The 19376-nt window shown below is 55.7% G+C and overlaps 3 protein-coding genes across 4 annotated transcripts; 2 read left to right on the top strand and 1 right to left on the bottom strand.

Moving 5' to 3' along the window:
* Positions 1–152: 152 nt before the first annotated feature.
* Positions 153–3720, bottom strand: TBX10 (T-box transcription factor 10). The gene is made up of 7 exons (XM_054390425.1): positions 3705–3720; positions 2733–2916; positions 2057–2158; positions 1809–1980; positions 773–928; positions 617–684; positions 153–519 (listed from the first exon to the last, which is right to left on the bottom strand). The coding sequence occupies exons 1-7, from the start codon at positions 3718–3720 to the stop codon at positions 153–155; spliced, it is 1065 nt and encodes a 354-aa protein (XP_054246400.1).
* Positions 3721–7980: 4260 nt separating this feature from the next.
* Positions 7981–11577, top strand: LOC128973927 (putative olfactory receptor 5AK3). Its single transcript, XM_054390424.1, is given in 5 exon segments — positions 7981–7996; positions 10543–10720; positions 10722–11149; positions 11152–11215; positions 11217–11577. Coding segments are annotated over 5 exon segments (1047 nt in total).
* An 857-nt stretch (positions 11578–12434) lies between these two features.
* LOC128974135 (olfactory receptor 1019-like) lies at positions 12435–16895 on the top strand. 2 transcript variants are annotated; one of them, XM_054390656.1, is made up of 2 exons: positions 12435–12445; positions 15965–16895. In XM_054390656.1, exons 1-2 carry the CDS (start codon positions 12435–12437, stop codon positions 16893–16895), a joined length of 942 nt encoding a protein of 313 aa, XP_054246631.1. The 2 variants fall into 2 exon arrangements, with proteins under 2 accessions (XP_054246631.1, XP_054246632.1); XM_054390657.1 differs by lacking the exon at positions 12435–12445 and having other exon boundaries at positions 15927–16895.
* Positions 16896–19376: the final 2481 nt, after the last annotated feature.

Below are 19376 nucleotides of genomic sequence, written 5' to 3'. Positions count from 1 at the left end.
GCCCCCACCAAACCCCCAAGGTTGAGGAGCAGCATCCTGCCTACCAGTGAATAAAACCATCCCTGTTCCTCCTCCATTCCCTCTGTCATGGGCTGGGTATGGGGGTCCTGGGGCAGTGCTGGGGGTGGTCCTTGGGTGCACCCCACACCCTGTCACTGCTGCCCGTAGCCAAAATGAGAGGTTGTGGTGGTGCTGTAGGTGCTGAGTGGGGGGAAGGTGGGCAGGGGGTAGGGCAGGGTGTGGGGTTTGCCCCCCACATAGACACCAGGGGGGCAGGTGAGGGGCTGGAAGGTGGATGTGGGCAGCTCAGGAAAGCTGGGGGGAGTTGGCTGGGGGGGAACGGTGGTGACCAGTGCCCCCTGGCTGTGGGGAGCCCCCGGGCAGGGCAAAGATAGCAGCAAGGGGTCAGGACCAGCCCTGGACCCTCTACCTTTCTCCTGCTTCTCACGGTGGGAGGGCAGTGTGGTGGTGCGGGCACGGGGCATGGCACCCAGCAGGGACCCTGCGGGCACCTCACACCTGTAAGAGAGATGGGGAGGGGGCTTAGGGAGATGGAGTAGGAGGGGCACAGAGCCCCTGGTGGTGGTGTCAGGGTGGCATCAGGGTGGGGCCTTACCATGGCTCAGGGTCACCATCCCGGAAGCCCTTGGCGAAGGGGTTGCTGGCAATCTTCAGCTGGGTGATCTGCAGAGGGCAGCAGGGTTAGGGGATCCCTGGGGAGTTTGGGGAGGGTGGTCACCTCCATGACACCCCAGCCCACCCCGAGGCTCACCCGGTGGTTCTGGTAAGCTGTCACTGCCATGAACTGGGTCTCAGGGAAGCTGAAGGACTTGAAGTTCTGGTGGGCAAAGCGCTCGCTGTCCCGGCGCGGGTCCACGAACACCACGTGGAAGCGGGGCTGGTAGCGGTGCATGGAGTTGAGGATGATCTGGGGTGGAGGGGATGGAGAAGGCAGGTGGGCAGGAAGCCCCCCGTGAAGAGAATCAGAGAATTGTTAGGGTTGCAAGGGACCTCAAGGATCAGCCAGTTCCAACTCCCTGCCAGGGGCAGGGACACCTCACACCAGATCCAGTTGCTCAGAGCCACATCCAGCCTGGCTGCAAAAACCTCCAGGGATGAGGCTTCCATCACCTCCCTGGACAACCTCTTCCAGTGTCTCACCACCCTCATGGGGAAGAATTTCTTCCTAACATCCAATCTGAATCTCCCCATTTCTAGTTTTGCTCCATTCCCCCCAGTCCTGTCATGACCTGACACCCTGAAAAGTCCCTCCCCAGCTTTCTTGTAGCCCCCTTCAGATCCTGGAAGGCCACAAGAAGGTCTCCTTGGAGCCTTCTCCTCTCCAGACTGAACTACCCCAACTCTCTCAGTCTGTCTCTACAGCAGAGCAGCTCCAGCCCTCTGCTCATTCTTTTGGCCCTTCTCTGGACACCTTCCAGCACCTCCAGATCCTTCTTGTAATAGGGGCTTCAGAACTGGACACAGTGCTTCAGGTGGGCTCTCACCAGAGTGGTTCCTGGAGTCCCCCTGGAGAACATCTCAAGAACCTTGAAAAGACCCCAAACCACCTCAAGAACCCCTCAGAGAACCTGAAGCATATCTCAAGAACCTTAAGGAGACCTCAGACTGTCTCCAGAAGACCCCAAACCATCTCTGGAAGACCCCCAACCCCCGTTCTCCTCTAAAGACCGCGGCACAGCACGGAGCTAGCCAGAGCTGATGCAGCTGCCTGGCAGTTGGCAGTCTGAGGAGAGATGCATCTTGTCCCCCCACCCTCCCATCTCCCAGCCCGGGGGGGAGGTCCTCACGTGGCCATTGTCATCCAGGAGGTTGTTGGTCAGCTTGAGCTTGTCGAAGGAGACGATTTGGCGCATCCACTGCGCGCCCTTGGCCGGGGAGTCCGGGTGGAAGTGGACACGGCCCGGGGCTGCTGGGTCAGCTCGTCCTGCTGCCAGCCAGGAGGAGCTGTGGAAGGCATATCTGGGGGGGGCAGGAAGGGCTCAGCACCACCAGGATCTGCTCCCCAACCCCAGCATCCCCGAGGCTGCGTCCCCACCTGTATCTCTTGTCATCCAGCGGGATGAAGTCCATGAGAAGGACGTAGTCGGCCAGCGGGTCCAGCCCTGACAGCTTCACCTGGAAGGTAGGGAACATCCTCCTGTGGGGAACAGGGGGTGGAGAGCAGAGAGGTTTGGAATTGGTTTGGTTTAAGATCCTGGAGTCCAACCCTTCCCCCAGCACTGCCAGGGCACCACCAAACCATGGCCCTCAGTGCCACATCTCCACAGCTCTGAAACCCCTCCAGGGATGGGGACTCCACCACTGCCCTGGGCAGCCTGGGTCAAGCCTTGACAAGCCTCCAGGGCAACAAATTGTTCCTCATGTCCAACCTAAACCTCCCCTGGGGCAGCATGAGGCTGTTTCCTCTTGTCCTGTCACTTGCTCCTTGGCAGAAGAGCTCAACCCCCACCTGGCTCCAGGCTCCTTGCAGGGAATTGCAGAGAGCCAGAAGGTCTCCCCTCAGCCTCCTTTTCTGCAGATCCCTCAGCTGCTCCTCCCCAGCTCTGTTCTCCAGACCCTTCCCCACTGCCCTTCCCTGGACCCTCTCCAGCCCCTCAACGTCCTTCTTGTGGCAAGCAGCCCAAAACTGAGCGCAGGATTTGAGGTGTGGCCTCACCTCGAGGTGTTTCCCCCCCACCCCTGGCACCCCCCCAGCCCTCTGCAGTCCCCACCTGCCAGCCTTGGTGACGATCATCTCGGTGCCCAGGTGGTTGAACTGCTCCCAGAGGCTGCCCATCTCCAGCCGTGCCGCGGCGTGGCACACTCGCCGGTTCTTCCCGCTGCTCCCCAGGCCCTCGCTTGCCCACCCCAGGCTGGGCCCACAGGGGGACCCTTCACCTGGCCCCCCCCGGAAGGCTGTGGAGAGGTGAGTTGGGTGGGGAGGAGCAGACCCCGTGCACCACCGGTCACCCCATCACGTCCCAGCCATGCATGCTTGGAGGAGCAGTGGAGTCCTGCCCCCTGCCAGCCCCCCCCCAGTGGAGGTTTTTCTCCCCCTCACGACCCCACTCTTGCAGGACTGGGTGAGCCACCACACCCCAAAACCACCCCAAGACCCCAGCTGGGGGTCCTGAGGAGCATCACCACGGTGGGGAGGGTTACCTGCCATGGGTGCAGTGGATGGGCAGAAGCTGTCTCTGTCTCCTTCCTCCAGCACGGCGGTGGTGGAGACCCCACTGAAGCCCCCTCCCAGTGCAGCCCCAGATTCAGACTGTCCTCCCCTGCAGCCAGCTGGGGGTTTTATGCCCCAGTTTGGGGGTGGAGACGCCGGGGCTGGAGCACAGCCTCCTCTTCCAGACCTGCCTTGATGCGATGGTGATGGATGAGAGGTGAGAGGTGGGGACCACTGGGACCACCACCAGTCCCCAGCTGGATCTTGGGGTACCTTGGGCTGGGGGGGTTGCAGTTCTCTTGGGGTCTCCTTGTCTGAGTCAGGGGGGAGGTGGGGGCTTCTCCAACCTTCTCCCTTGGGCAAAGCCAACAGCTCCTTGTCACCACCTGGAATGAAAATCCATGGTGGAGGTGTTGAGGCATCTGCAACGTGCTGGCTGCTTGCTGGGGGGGTGGTGGGGAGGCAAACATCCTCTCCCTCCCTGCCCTTCCCTTCATCCATCCCAAAGCTGGTCCTGGCTCTTCCCTGGTACCTGAGCACTCCCCCATCTGAGCCCCCTCCACCTCACGCCTCCCATCATGATGCTCACTTTGACAGCAAGAGATGGATGGGGACAGTTTGGTGCCGAGGGGACAAGGGATGAATGTGGGGAGGTGAATGATGGGAGGAGGGGGGGGGAGCAGAGAGGCTACCCCAGAGCCCCCCACTCCCATCTGAACTGCAATGGAGCTGTGGACATCACCTCAGACTGCTCACTGGTAGGGGGTGGGGTGGTAGAGATGATCTTGAAAGGTCCCTTCCACCCAAACCATTCCAGGATTGGAACACTGGAACCTGTTTGTGTGGCATGAGGGCTGCTGGAGCTCTGGGGATGGGGCTGGGGGCAACAGGGAACATCTTCATGTGGCTTTTTGGTCCCCAGTGATGGTGGCACCAGCTAAGGGCTGAGATCCTGAAGGACTCAACCTTTCACTTCTGCTTTGGGATTGATGCTCAAATCCTTCCCATGCCCATCCCAATAGAAAGGAGCCCAACCAGCACCACCCCCAGAGCTGCCAGGTGGGCAAGGGGCTGCCTGGGCAGTGCTGGCATGTGGAATCAGGAGTGGTGCAGAACAGGGAGGGATGATCTCCCCAAGCCCCTCGTGTCCATCACGTCCCTGCCTGTGTCCCATGCCCTGGGGCGCTGGCTCAGCCCCATCCATCTCCTGCTGTCAGCTGAGCTGTGGCCACGGGGCTGGTATTGAGAGGGGAGATGAAGAGGTGTGAGAGGAGATGCTGACAGCCAGGAGGAGGAAGGAGGGGGCTCAGCTCCAGGCAGGACCAGACCTGCCAAGGCTCATCGTGTCATCACACCACCCTCTGCAGATGTTTGTTGTGTGTGGTTTGTTCTTTTTTCTTTTTTGGTTGTTTATTGTTTTTTTTTCTGCTGGAGAGAAAAGGAAAGTTGAGGACCTGGCTCTGGAAGGATTTTGGAACCTCAAATGCTGCCCAGAACGTGGGGGTTTGATCCCAGCAGGGCATCATCAGAGAGTCATGGAATCATGGAACAGTTTGGGTTGATAAAGACCTTTAAGATCATGGAGTTCAACCCCACTTAAGCCATGGCCCTCAGCACCACAGCTCCATGGCTTTGAAACCCCTCTAGGGATAGGGACTCCACCAGTGCCCTGAGCCAGGCCTTGACAGCTCCTTTGGGTGAGGACACTTCTCCTATGCCCAACCTAAACCTCCCCTGGGGCAACCCGAGGCCACTTCCTCTTGTCCTATGTCTTGTTACTTGGGACAAGAGCCCAACCCCCACCTGGCTCCAACCTCACTTCAGGGAAGCTGGAGAGAGCAGTGAGATCTCCCCTCTCCTTTTCTCCAGGCTCAACACCCCCAGCTCCCTCAGCTGCTCCTCATCCTTCCTCTTCTCCAGACCCTGCCCCAGCTTCGTTGTCATTCTCTGGCCCTGCTCCAGCCTCTCAATGTCCTTCTTGGAGTGAGTGGCTCATAACTGCCCTTGGCTCTCACCTTTGCTGGCTGTGAAAGGCTGTAGAAAGAGGCTCACCACATCTCCTGTTGGGCTTGGGAGCCTTCATCACAGCCACCAGAGAGTGGGCCAGCTCTAGAGCTTTCCTTTGTTCCTTCAGAAGGGCCTTTTTTGCCCTCTTGCTGCCTCTTTCAGACCTTCACACTCCTCACCTGATCCTTCCATTACCCTTCTTCCAGTTTTGGACACCTCTCCCTCAGGCTCTTGTTTCCCAGCTGATGGGTGGAATAAGGCAAATGTCACCACTCAGGGCACAAGGACTTCAGCTTGCCTTGGATCCCAGCAGGATTAAGAAGCAAATCCCCCCTAGAAGCTCTCTCCTGGCAGAGGAAGTGCAGGAGGGTGACCATGGGAAGCCAGCATGGATGGACCAAGAGCAAGTCATGCTTCACCCACCCAAGAATCTTGGCTGATGAGCTGATGGCCATGTGGATGAAAAGAAGAGCACTTGATGGTGTCTACCTCAGCTTCAGCAAGGTTACCACAGTCTTCTGGTGTCTCCTTGCAGCCACATTCTCACCTATGGGTTGAGTGTAAGACATTTAAGATGGGTAGAAGGATCATTTGTGGTGCCTGGGTTGTTGATGGACCTCTCCAGGGGGACTGTACCACATTGTTGAGGTCCTCTTCAGCTCCTTGGCATGATGGTGTCCAACATGGCTCTTGGGGATTTGTAATTACCTCTGAGATGCTCAAAAAGTGGCTGTGACAATGTTCTGCTCTGTGCATGGCCCTGTTTGTTTGCTCTGAAGGGAGCCCAAAGGCCTTGTGCCTCACTCAAGCTGAAGTCATCTCCCCTGGGGACACTTCTTCTCCAGACTAAGAAGCTCAGAGAAAAGACAACGACCTCCTGTGGGCTTTGACACTCTTCTGGGGCTCCAAGAGTCCCCAGGGTTCCATGAAGTACCTCCAGAAAGGAGCTAAAAAAAAAATATCTCAATTAATGAGGTCATTTGGGTGCTCTTTACTGGGATTGATGCTCTTTGAAAGCATCTTAAGATCAATCCCTCAAGGGCAGGTACTACCAAGAACCTCCACCCAGTGCTCCACACCTTTTGCTTTCACCACCCTCCTGACAGCACCAACAACCAGGATCTCCTCAATACCCTGACCAGAAGTGACCACAGGAGCTTTGGTGCCCTTGGCAACCTTCTCCTGGTGTTTTAGGCTGAGCTGAAAGGTTCCATCCGTGAAATAAAGCAAAAAATACTCCAGTTTGGGTATTACCTGCAGCTCCCTTCAGGATCATCATGATGGAATCTGGAGCTTAGCCCCAGTGCTGTCCTGGAGCCCTCTGATGAGAGCTTGGGCTGGAGGGAGCTCTCAGCTGGATTAAATCAAGTCAGGCTCAAAGGGCACAAAACAAACAGGCACTTGAGGTCAGGCAGATGAATCCTTCTTTGTTCCCCAAGCTTGCTGATGATTCCCAGGTTATTGTTTAACCTGGGGCTGGCAGCCTGGAGCAAAAACCCCACCCAGGCTGTTTCTGCTCTTGCTCCTCTTATCAGCTTGGCTGCCCTCCATGGCATGGACCCCAGAAGGTATCCAGTACTCACTCCAACCCCCCCCAGAATCCCAGCATGACAGGATTGGAAGGGACCTCTGGAGATCATCCAAGCCTTCAAAACCTCCTGCTCAGAAGTGAGAAGGTGAACCCAGCTTTTAGTCAATGATTTGTAGTCCAGCTGAGTATGGACTAGCAGCATGCACAAAACACTTTTGGGTGAGGACATGAACCCAAAATCCCAGAATTCCAGTATGGTGGTGTTGGAAGTGTCCACTAGAGCTCAGCCAGTCCAAGCCCCCTGCTCCAGCAGGGCACCCACAGCAGCTTGCCCAGCAGCACAATGCCCAGGGGGGGTTGGAAGCTCTCCACACAAGGACACTCCACAACCTCTCTGGCCAGCCTGCTCCAGGCCTCCAGCACCCTCACACCAAACAACTTTCTCCTCAGCTTCACCTGCAACCTCCTGGCTTCCACTTTGTGCCCTCTGCCCCTTGGCCTGTGCCTGGGCACCACTCAGCAGAGTCTGGCCCCAGCCTCTTGCCCCCCACAGCTCCTTTAGCTCTTGCTGAGCATTGCTCAGCTCCCCTCTGGGGCTGCTCTTCTGCAGGCTCACCAGCCCCAGGGCTCTCAGCCTTTGCTGCTCACAGAGCTGCTCCAGGCCCCTCAGCATCTCCAGAGCCTCCCCTGGACTCTCTCCAGCAGTTCCCAGTCTCTCTTGAACTGGGGAGCCCAGAACTGGACCCAGGGCTCCAGATGTGACCTCACCAGGGCAGAGTACAGGGACAGAAGAACCTCCTTTGACCTGCTGGCCACACTCTTCTTCATGTCCCCCAGGAGACCATTGACCTTCTTGGCTCATGAGCAACTTGTGCCCCAGCACTCCCAGGTCCTTCTCTGTGGAGCTGCTTCCCAGCAGGTCACCCCTCCCCTGTACTGCTGCTGGAGGTTGTTCCCCCCCAGGTGCAGGACTCTACACTTCCCTGGCTGAACTCCATGAGGTTCCTCTCCCCCAGCTCTCCAGCCTGGCCAGGTCTCACTGCCTGGCAGCACAAACTCTCAGTGTCTTCCAAACCCAAGTCTGTGGCCCAGCAGCTTTGCTCTGCTGGTTGTGGCTTCCTGCTGGAGCTGCTGCTCTCCAAACCAGAAGTGTTTTGCTTGTTGTGCAATCAGCTCTTGGGCTGGTTGGGGGAACTGGTGGTGAGCTGGGGCTAACGGACTCCTAACTCTGCAGGGTCACCATCTGACCAGGAGTGTGGTGGGAGACTCCATGTGGCTCCAAGAGGGTGAGTTACAGAGCTGGGGAAGGAGGATCCAGCACTGCAGCCTCCTTTCCTGGTGGCTCTTGGGGAATGGGCCATGGCACAGAGTCAGAAAGTAGTTGGTCAAGAGACCTCCTGCAGAGAAGCTCTGACCTGCAGCCTAAGTACCTTCCCAGCAGACAGAGGGAGGAAGTTCTTCTTCACAGTGAGGGTAGTGAAATCCTGGAACAGGTTGCCCAAAAGAGGTGGCTGAGGCTCCATCCCTGGGGCCATTCAAGGTCAGACTTGCTGGGGCCCTGAGCAACCTGCTCTGGTTGGAGAGGTCCCTGCTGAGTGCAGGGAGGGTTGGAGAAGGTGACCTTTAAGGGTCCCTTCCACCCTGGTGAGTTCTGTGATCCTGTGAATGAGGAAGTAAAAGCTGCCCAAGAGGGGTGGGAGGAGAGGAATCACTGTGAAGAAATGGTCGTGGTCATGGTCAATAAATGGTCATCTCAGTGGCAGGAGAGGGCCAGCAGCAAGGCTGAGGGAAAGAGGGAAGTGAGAAGGGAAGAGGGGGAACAACTCATCTCTCAGATGGGCAGGTCACATGCTTTAAGGTCATCCCCAGTGCACAACATGAGCAGAGTCATTTCCTAACCCATGAAGAAGAGCAGAGGAAGGAAAAGACAGCAGGTGAAATGGTGAAAACGTGGACACCAAGGGATGGGACCAGCAGGTGGGTGGCAGGGAGGAAAAAAATAGAGAAGGTAAAAAAAAAAAAAATTACTGATTGAAATCTCAGGATCCCAGCATGGTGGTGTTGGAAGGGAGCTCTGGAGCTCAGCCAGTCCAAGCCCCCTGCTCCAGCAGGGCACCCACAGCAGCTTGCCCAGCAGCACAATGCCCAGGGGGGGTTGGAAGCTCTCCACACAAGGACACTCCACAACCTCTCTGGCCAGCCTGCTCCAGGCCTCCAGCACCCTCACACCAAACAACTTTCTCCTCAGCTTCAAGTGGAGAATTCCTGCACCTGACTGTGAATGTCAAGAGCTAGCTGAGTCTGAGCTCACTGTCCTGACACAGGTGTGGGTGATGTCTCCTACCCCTGGAGAAAGGCTTTCAGAGAGCTACACCCTTGCAGATGCTGTGCCTGGGGACTGCTCTAACTCCTGGAAAGATATTTAGAGTTGGGGTTTGGTTTGGTTTGTTTTCTCTCATATTCCTGGAGAAGAGTTGGAGTTGTTGAGTCTGGAGAAGAGAAGGCTTCAGGGAGACCTTCTGGTGGCCTTGCAGTACTTAAAGGCATCAAGAAGAAAGCTGGGGACAGACTTTTGAGCAGGGCCCTTTGTGTCAGAGCAAGGGATGATGGTTTGGAACTAACAGAGGGAGATTCAGACTGGAGAGAAGGAGAAATGTTTGCCCCTGAGGGTGGTGAGAGCCTGTCCCAGGGTGCCCAGAGAGGTGGGAGCTGCCCCAGCCCTGGCACCACTGCAGGTCAGGTTGGTTGGGGCTCTGAGCAACCTGCTCTGGTTGGGGCTGTCCCTGCTGACTGGACTAGGATGTGCCTCTCAGAGTCCCTGAAGCAGTGTGGGGTTCTCTGATCCCCTCACATTTCCCCATTATGCTGTGGTTGCATTTTTCTGTCCCATGTCCTTGGAGGGCACAAACATCTTTCCAACTCAACCTTCAGCAGAAACTCAGCCCCTTGGCTTCTGCTCCTTGCTCCAAGGTTGTGCACTCAAGTTGTGTCCCTCAGGCTCTTCCAGCAGCGTTTCTGCTGTGCCTTGAGGACTCCATCCTGTAAAGCTCAGAGGGCAACCTGGGTGTGTTTGCCCCAAGCTCTTCAGGGAAAGCTCCTGGTGCCTTCAGGTGTCCCAGAGACACTCTGGCAATTTGTCCCCTGGCTGTAGGGTAAAACTTAAACCTTCTCTGCTGGAGGCTGCAGTAGGGGAGCCTACCTTTGATGGAGCTTGTGGGGAACTTCAGCTCAAGGAGTGGTGAGTGTCACTCTGAGAATGACTCCAGATGCTGCTGAGCAGCAAGAGTGAAATTTTCAGAGGTTTTGAGACAATTTTTTTTTTTTTGCTGGGTGGGGAAGAGCTTCCTTAACCAGGGTGTCCAGCCCCTGCAGGAGCAGAAACCTCCTAATGAAGCCATATTGGAAGATCTTCTGCTGGGTCAAAGCTTCAGGATTTAGGAGCCATTGGCTCTTATTTGGTCAATAAATGATTTCTCAGTAGGTTATTGTTTTTTTTTTTTGGCCTTCAACCTGCCCACTGAGGGTAACTCTCAGATTTATTTTTTTTCCTCCTAAAGAATTGGATGCCCTCATCCAGGAGACTCCAAATCCTGTGGTAGCTTCTGACAGAATCCCAGCATGTTGGAGTTGGAAGGGACCTCTGGAGGTCATCCAGTCCAAGCCCCTCCTGCAGCAGGGCACCCACAGCAGCTCATCCAGGAGCACAATGGGCAGAGGAGGTCTGGAATCTCTCCTGAGAAGGAGACTCCACACCCTCCCTGACCTGACATCTTCCTGAGAGCTGGCAGATATGGTTTCACCCCTTCCCTGTGTCTCTTTGCCTCCTCTGTAGTGGCACCAGGAGAATGGCTGGGGGGCAACCACTGCCCCGTGAGCCAGTTTGTCCTCTTGGGCTTCACCGACCTGCAGGAGCTGCTCTTGGTGATTTTTTCACTCCTCTACACCACCACCCTGCTGGGGAACCTGGGGATGATCATCCTCATCAAGACCAGCTCTCAGCTCCACGTGCCCATACTTCCTCAGCCACTTCTCTTTCCTGGAAGTCTGCTGCTCCTCCTCCGTCACGCCGAAGGTCCTCTCCGCTCTCCTTGCCGAGACAAATGTCATTTCTTTCCAGGGTTGCATCACCCAATTCTGCTTCTTTGCAGTGTTTGGCACCACAGAAGCCATCCTCCTGGCTCTGATGGCCTGTCACTGCTTCCTGGCCACCCACCAGCCTCTGCACTGCTCCTCTGCCGTGTCCCACAGGGTCCTCGTCTGGCTGCTGCTGGCTTCCCACGCTGCCGGCAGCCTCAATGCCCTGGTGCACACCAGTGACCTCCTGAGCCTCTCTTTCTGTGGGCCAAACGTGGTCAACCATTTCTGCTGGGAATTCCCACCCCTGCTGGTCCTCTCCTGCTCTGACACCTGGCTCAACCAGGTGCTGATGGCCGAGGCCATGGCTCCCTCTCGGCCGTCGCTGCCTCTTACGCCTGCATCCTGCTCACCATCTGCAGCATGCCCTCCACTGGGGCAGGCACGGAGCTTTCTCCACTGCACCTCACACCTCATGGCTGTTGGCCTCTTCTCTGGCTCTGCAGCTTGCTTGTACTTCCAGGCATGTGGAAAATCAAAGGAAAGCAGCCTCTCCCACACCATGGTGACCCCCGTGCTCAACCCGTTCAGCTCCAGCCGGAGGAACAAGGAGGTGAGGAGCATCCTCAGGAGGGATACAGACAAGCTCCTCTCCCCCACCTATTCCCACAGGTCCTGCTCTAACCAAACCAAAGCAGATATCACCTGCCACAGCAGAAGAAATGAGGTGGGCACCTGGCAGAATCCTGGAAACACAGCTTCAGAGAAGCTCTGTGAGGGAATGGACTCATAAGCAGCTCTAGAGCATGCCCAGGGCAGGGCTGGAATTCCCTTCCCTGGAGAGGGGTTTCAAAGCCCTGGAGATGTGGTGCTGAGGGCCATGGTTTGGTGGTGCCCTGGCAGTGATGGGTGAAGGGTTGGGCTCCATGATCTTAAACCAAACCAATTCCACACCTCTCTGCTCTCCACTCCCTGTTCCCCACAGGAGGATGTTCCCTGCCTTCCAGGTGAAGCTGTGTTGGACTCTGTGATCTTTGAGGTCTCCTTCCACCAAAACAATTCCAGGATTCTATGCACAGTTGATACTTTTGACCAAAGAGAAGCTGATGTTCAATTCTGTGGCCTGAAAGAGGTGGCTGAGGGCAGAGGAAGACAAAGAAGTGAAGGCTGCATGGGGGAGAGGGACAATGTCTTCCACAACTTTATTTTCAACTTGTCTAAGTAGTTGCCCAAGGTTTTGCTTTAGCACAACCACCCTGGTGGGTTTTCTTCTCTGCTTTGCCCAAGGAGAGTCTTTATGGGAGGACACCACATTGCCATTCTCTGTATCTCCTGCACACAGACCTCCTCAGCTTTCCTGGACAGGTCTTACCCATGGACACCTACCAGCCTGGAGCCACCAGACCGACATTCTCCTTCTCCTAGGAGCAAGGTGGAGTTTCATCCCCTGTGACACCCACTCAGCTTTGCCAGGAACCATCAGGCAAGAGATTGTCTGAGCAGTCCTGGCTTTTCTCAGGGTGTCAGCTGCTGGTGATGCCACAGAGAGCCTCCATCCTTCTGGCCAGCTGTTGCATTCAGACATGCCCAACTCATTTGATGGCTCTGAGACTCTCAGCCTGGGCCAAACTTCCCTTCTGTCCCCTCTCCATGGTGGGAAAGTTTCATTTCCAGCTGCAGCTTATTCATTATTTCTGCTTCCAGCCTGCAGAGGTTGAGTCACCTCAGTCCTGGAGTCACTGTGGCCTTTCACATTGGAATTAGTCACCATGGCTTCCCCTTATGGAGACAGCAATGTGTATGGAGGCTTTGATTCATCTGCTCTGGACTCATCTGGGTCTATTTTAAACTCCCCCCACATCAGATGAATTGTTTGTGGAAGTAACTCAGGGATTTTTCTCCACTGGCTTGCCTGGCAGAGAAGGGTGATGGCCAGATGGCAACTCTGGGCTTTGCACAGAGCAGCAGCACTCAGGGCATGGTCCAAAGAGTTCAGCTGAATGTAAATTAACTCAATTTTACATGCACTAAGAAATTAATTAAACCCATCATCTCACTGTGGTGATGTCTGGGAGGCCTTCAAAACCTCCTGCTCAGAAGTGAGAAGGTGAAACCAGCTTCTAATCAATGATTTGTAGTCCAGCTGAGTGTGGACAAGCAACATGCACAAAACACTTTTGGGTGAGGACATGAACCCAAAATCCCAGAGTCCCAGCATGGTGGTGTTGGAAGTGTCCACTAGAGCTCAGCCAGTCCAAGCCCCCTGCTCCAGCAGGGCACCCACAGCAGCTTGCCCAGCAGCACAATGCCCAGGGGGGATTGGAAGCTCTCCACACAAGGACACTCCACAACCTCTCTGGCCAGCCTGCTCCAGGCCTCCAGCACCCTCACACCAAACAACTTTCTCCTCAGCTTCACCTGCAACCTCCTGGCTTCCACTTTGTGCCCTCTGCCCCTTGGCCTGGCCCTGGGCACCACTCAGCAGAGTCTGGCCCCAGCCTCTTGCCCCCCACAGCTCCTTTAGCTCTTGCTGAGCATTGCTCAGCTCCCCTCTGGGGCTGCTCTTCTGCAGGCTCACAGCCCCAGGGCTCTCAGCATCTTCAGAGCCTCCCCTGGACTCTCTCCAGCAGTTTCCAGTCTCTCCTGAACTGGGGAGCCCAGAACTGGACCCAGGACTCCAGCTGTGACCTCAGCAGAGTACAGGGGCAGAAGAACCTCCTATGACCTGCTGGCCACATTCTTCTTTATGTTCCCCAGGGGACCTTCTTGGCCACAAGGACACATTGCTGGCTCCTGGGCAGCTTGTTGTGCACCAGCACTGCCAGATCCTTTGACTGTGGAGCTGCTTCCCAGCAGGTCACCCCTCCCCTGTGCTGCTGTGGTTGTTCCTTCCCAGGTGCAGGACTCTGGCCTTGCCCTGGTTGAACTTCATGAGGTTCCTCTCCCCAGAATCTCTTTTTGATTCCCTGTGTTGCCAAGAGCTGAATGATGATGTATTCCTAGTGCTAAATGCAGAGACAGTAACAATCTTTTTTACAAAGATCTCCTTTCTCTATCACAAAATAGAGATGAATTATTGACCATGTAGATAAATTCTTGGCAGTTCTCTATCAAGAAGCAGGAGAAATTCCTCAGCTTCCATCTAACCTGCTGAAACTAATTACATTTGTTTATCACTGCCTGCCTTCTCCTCCAGGAGCTGTTCCCAAAGCCACAGGCTCCCAAGAGGAATCCCCTGTGTGACACCAGAGGGAGGACAGCACCAACCCCTTGGTCTTTCAATCAACCCAAGCCCATAAAGAGCAGCTTTTCTTGGTCACTCATTGATGTCCTTCCTGCTTTTAACAGAGAAACTGGGGGTTATGCCATCCTAGAAGACATTGGTCTGGGAGGTTTCAAGTCTCTGATAGACCAAAAACCAAGATGTGAGCATCCAGGTGAGTTTGAGCCTCAGTAATGTCAGGAGTTGTTCTGTGACACTTCAGCCAGGAGCCAAGGTTGAGATGCCTGCAGCAAAACCAAACTGTTTGTGAGCTGTTTTCCCTCAGTTCAGGTGGGTGATGAGGAAAGACCACCAAGAGACACCAGCAGTGCCTGTGCTGAGCAGCTCCTCCACCTCAGCTGCTTGTTTTCACCACACTCAGTGTGGCTGATAAGGATTGCCTGGGGGCTAGGGAAGGCAGCAGCTTGGACCAGCTAGTCACAGAATGGCAGCAAGGTGGTGGCTGGAAGGCAAGTCAGCAAGGACCATGTGAGTTGAGCTTCCTCATGCAGAAGATCCTTTCCAAGGGTATAATTCAGTGTTTTGGTCAAACACAGGGAGCAACTTCTGTGACTGTTCCTAATCCCCTGCAGCAGCACAGGTGAGAGGTGACCTGCTGGGAAGCAGCTCCACAGAGAGGGACCTGGCAGTGCTGGTGGACAACAAGTTCCCCATGAGCCAGCAGTGTGCCCTCATGGCCAAGAAGGCCAATGGTGTCCTGAGGACATGGAGAAGAGTGTGGCCAGCAGGTCAAAGGAGATCCTCCTCCACCTCTGCTATGCTTTGCTGAGGCCACAGCTGGAGTCCTGGGTCCAGTTCTGGGCTCCCCAGTTCAAGAGAGACTGGGAACTGCTGGAGAGAGTCCAGTGGAGGCTCTGAAGATGCTGAGGGGCCTGGAGCAGCTCTGTGAGCAGCAAAGGCTGAGAGCCCTGGGGCTGGTGAGCCTGCAGAAGAGCAGCCCCAGAGGGGAGCTGAGCAATGCTCAGCAAGAGCTAAAGGAGCTGTGGGGGGCAAGAGGCTGGGGCCAGACTCTGCTGAGTGGTGCCCAGGGCCAGGCCAAGGGGCAGAGGGCACAAAGTGGAAGCCAGGAGGTTGCAGGTGAAGCTGAGGAGAAAGTTGTTTGGTGTGAGGGTGCTGGAGGCCTGGAGCAGGCTGGCCAGAGAGGTTGTGGAGTGTCCTTGTGTGGAGAGCTTCCAACCCCCCCTGGGCATTGTGCTGCTGGGCAAGCTGCTGTGGGTGCCCTGCTGGAGCAGGGGGCTTGGACTGGCTGAGCTCCAGAGCTCCCTTCCAACCCCACCCTGCTGGGGTTCCATGGCTGTTCTAAAGGAAGTCATTTTAAAGATGTCTTGAGCTTTCAGCAGAGCTTTCTCACTTTTTGGTCTTCTGAAAAAAAAAAAAATAAAAAGGAGTTTTGGGGCATTTTGGAGTTTTCTGGGGGGAGTTGTGGGTTTTTTGTTGTTGGTGGTGGTGTTAGTGTTGTTTGTTTGGGTTTTTGGGTTTTTTTTGTTGTGTTCATTGATTTTGGGGACTTTTCATTTATCTTCTCAAGGGGAGACTGCTCTCTCATGTCAGAGCACGTTGCTGTGGTTACCTCTTCAGAAGTGACAACTCATGAACTCCTCCAGAAGGTGGAATAAAGCTCTGCCAGCTGGGGGACAGGGCTTTCATTCCAGTCAACCCAGCAGAGATTAGCTCAGCTTGAAGCCACCAGAAACTAACTTCAGCCCAGTGCTCCTTTCACTTCAAAACCTATTCTGAGCCCAGCACTGAACATCTTCAGCAGCTCCTGCCTCTGAGCTTAGTTTTCCTTGTTAAAAGCAGAGGGATCTTGACCATCTGTTGGTGGGAGAGCAGCAATCTGCTGACTCTCTGTGTCTCTGCTCCCCCACAGCAGCTCTGCCTTGATGATAGCCACGAGGAATCACACCCCCAATGCTGACTTTGTCTTTGTGGGCTTCTCAGAGAAGAAGGAGGTCCAAGCTGCCCTTTTTGTGGTCTTCTTGGCCATCTACCTGATCATGCTGCTGGGCAACCTGGTCACGCTGGTGCTGATCGGCTGGGACGCCCAGCTCCACACCCCCATGTACTTCTTCCTCAGCAGCTTGTCCTTCCTAGACATCTGCTATTCCTCCACCATCACCCCCAGGATGCTGTCAGACCTGCTGGCAGAAAGGAAGCTCATCTCCTACTCGGAGTGCTTCACCCAGCTTTACTTCTACGCCGTCTTCAGCACCGCCGAGTGCTACCTCTTGGCTGCCATGGCCTACGACCGCTACGTGGCCATCTGCAGCCCCCTGCTCTACGCCACCTCCATGTCCAGCAGGGTTTGTGTGCTGCTGGTGGGAGGCTCCTACCTGGCTGGCATCCTCAACGCCTCCCTCCACGTGGCCGTGGCGCAGCGGCTCTCCTTCTGCGGCCCCAACCTCGTCGACCACTTCTACTGCGAGGGGCCCCCGCTGCAGGCTGTCTCCTGCTCAGACACCACCCTCAGCAAGATGCTGATGCTGGTGGTTGTTGGCTTCAACCTCTTCATCACCAGCCTGACCATCCTGGTCTCCTACGCCTACATCCTGGCCACCATCCTGCAGCTGCCCTCGGCGGCGAGGAAGCGCAAAGCCTTCTCCACCTGCACCTCCCACCTGGCCGTGGTGACCCTCTCCTACGGGTCCTTTGCCTTTGTGTACTTAGGATCCAGGTCCAGGCACCCCCAGAAGCTTGACAAAGTGGCCTCAGTGTTCTACACCCTGCTGACCCCCACGCTGAACCCTCTCATCTACAGCCTGAGGAACAAGGAGGTGAAGGCGGCGCTGGGGAGGGCGGTGCTGAGGACCCGTCCCGCTCGGACGTAGCTTCTCTTGGTGTGTTAGGGGAACTGAGAGGTCTCCTCAGACACCTTTGTGCTTTCCAGGAGGAGATTGCTCTGCTATTAAAGAGGCAGTGGCCTCCTCTGAGCTGCTGGGGCAGCCTCTACCTCAGTCCTTCGTGTTTGGGTCGCTGAGTCGTGCCTCAGGGACAGGTTTGCTGCTCTGGGTTTGCAGCCTGGTTTTGTTTGGCTGTCAAGAATTAAAGCCCTCCTTTTGAGCCTTTGAGGCTGTGTCACCCTGGTTGGCTTGAGCAACACCACCAACTACCACCTGTGAGTATCAGTGTGACAGCAATGCCCCCAGAGCCCTCTTCATGTCATAGGGTCATGGGATCAGGGAATGTTTTAGGCTGGGAAAGATCTTTAAGGTCACAGAAACGTTCATTCAGGTTGGAAAAGACTCTCAGGGTCACCAAGTCCAACCCAGAGCCCTGCTCTACAAGGTTCACCTCTAAACCATGTCCCCAAGCACCACATCCAAACCACCTTTAAACACCTCCAGGGCTGGCGACTCAGCCACCTCCTTGGGCAGCACATTCCAGTGCCTGGGATCATGGAGTCCAACCCTTCACCCAGCACTGCCAGGGCACCACCAAACCATGGGCACCAGAGCTCCACAGCTTTGAAACCCCTCTCCAGGGATGGGGACTTCACCACTGCCCTGGGCAGCCTGAGCCAGGCCTTGACAAGGCTTTTGTTGAGGATATTTCTCCTCACCTCCAACCTAAACCTCCCCTGGGACAACCTGAGGCCATTCCCTCTTGTCCTGTCACTTGCTCCTTGCCAGAAGAGCCCAACTCCCAGCTGGCTCCAGCCTCCTTGCAGGGAGTTGCAGAGAGCCAGAAGGTCTCCCCTCAGCCTCCTTTTCTCCAGGCTCAACACCCCCAGCTCCTGCAGCTGCTCCTCCCCAGCCCTCTTCTCCAGACCCTTCCCCACCTTTGTTGCCCTGCTCTGGACCTGCTCCAGCTCCTCAGTGTCCTTCTTGGAGTGAGAGGCCCAAAACTGACCCCAGGATTCCAGCTGTGACCTCAGCAGTGCCCAGTCCAGGGGGACAATCCCTGCCCTGCTCCTGCTGGCCTCACTCTTGCTGGTCCAGGCCAGGCTGCTGGTGACCTTCTTGGCCACCTGGGCACACCCTGGCTCCTCTCCAGCTGCTGTCACCAACCCCCCCAGGTCCTTTTCCAGCAGGCAGTTTGCAGCCACTCTGCCCCCAGCCTGGAGCCTTCCTGGGGTGGTTGTGACCCAAGTGCAGGACCCAGCCCTTGGCCTTGGTGAACCTCATCCCATTGGGCTCACCATGGCTCCAGCCAGTTCAGACCCCTCTGTAGAGCTTCCAACCCTCTAGCAGATCAGCACTGCCACCCAACTTGGTATCATCTGCAAACTGTCTGAGGGTGCCTTGGTTCCCTCATCCTGGTCGTTGGTGAAGGCATGAAGGAGAAGTGGCCTCAACAGTGAGCTGTGAGGACACTACTTGTGGCTGGCCACCAAGTGCCTGGGGTCACAAGGGGTGTTTGACGTTTGCTGTGTCACTTATGGGGTAGAAACACTTAGAAGTGATCCCAAACAGCCCCAAGGGTGGCAGGGAAGAAGCTCCCCCCACTACCACCAAGCACAGCACCATACCTCCCCAGCAAGGCTCTCAGGCTGCAGGTGGGAATTCAACCTTAGGGCCGGAGGGCAGGGAATCCAGAGAAACCTTGAGGAGCATTGATCTGCAGCCATCCAGGCCCACACAACTGTCCTTCATACAGTCCCATGCCACCATGCTGGCCCTCCAACTCAGCAGCTTTGGGGCCTGGACTAGGTCTGAGAAGCAAAGCAGCTGTAGGTGTGCACTTTGTCCTTAACAAGGAAGAAAGTTTCTTTCTTCTTAGCTCCTGGGTAATTATCGTCTCATGGCTTGTTAAGAAGAATGAGCTAAGGTGACTGCAAGCCCTCTGAGAAGCCTTCTTGGTGATTAGGAAACTTTCTTGGTAAACCCCAGAAGGTCTTGTTAAGATGATGACTTCTGGAAGGGTGATTGCTCTCCAAAGACCACTTCTTGCCCTGGGCAGGGGAGCAGCAGCACTTGTGAAGGAAATAGCTGTAACCACCTGTGTGAGGACAGCCTGGGGCACAGCCTGCTGGAGGGCCTGCTGGAGAACTTCCGTGTCCAACCATGGCCAAACCTTCCCATGAAAGAAAGAGACATCTCTCGTGGTGTGTGCAGACAGCCTGCTTCCCCTGGTGCTCACTAGTAGGGGGTGGTGGTTTGTCCCTGTCCCCTCTTGAGCAGGGGAAGCTCACTGCATTTCTCCTCACCTTTGGACCTTCTCAAGGACACCTCACACATCAAATTTCTTACCATGGGACAGTTTTGATTATGCCTTTTGGAATTCTGCTGCTGCATGTTGAAGAGCACCCTTCACATCTGAGCAGTTTTCATGAACATGGGGCTGGAGAAGAATGATAGAATCATAGAATC

This window comes from Indicator indicator, chromosome 21 (assembly GCF_027791375.1).
Source record: "Indicator indicator isolate 239-I01 chromosome 21, UM_Iind_1.1, whole genome shotgun sequence".
In the NCBI taxonomy this organism is placed as follows: domain Eukaryota; kingdom Metazoa; phylum Chordata; class Aves; order Piciformes; family Indicatoridae; genus Indicator; species Indicator indicator.
Note: the sequence above shows the minus strand (reverse complement) of the source record. Positions and strands in the feature narration are given on the sequence as shown.

Bases quoted from the DNA above. Each gene is read 5' to 3' on its own strand.
- TBX10 (XM_054390425.1), bottom strand. The intron at 2,159-2,732 runs GTGGGGACTGCA...TGTTCCCCACAG, and splicing joins ATCGTCACCAAGGCTGGCAG to GAGGATGTTCCCTACCTTCC. The intron at 685-772 runs GTGAGCCTCGGG...TGCCCTCTGCAG, and splicing joins CAGCTTACCAGAACCACCGG to ATCACCCAGCTGAAGATTGC.
- LOC128974135 (XM_054390657.1), top strand. From the start codon at position 15,951: ATGATAGCCACGAGGAATCACACCCCCAATGCTGACTTTGTCTTTGTG.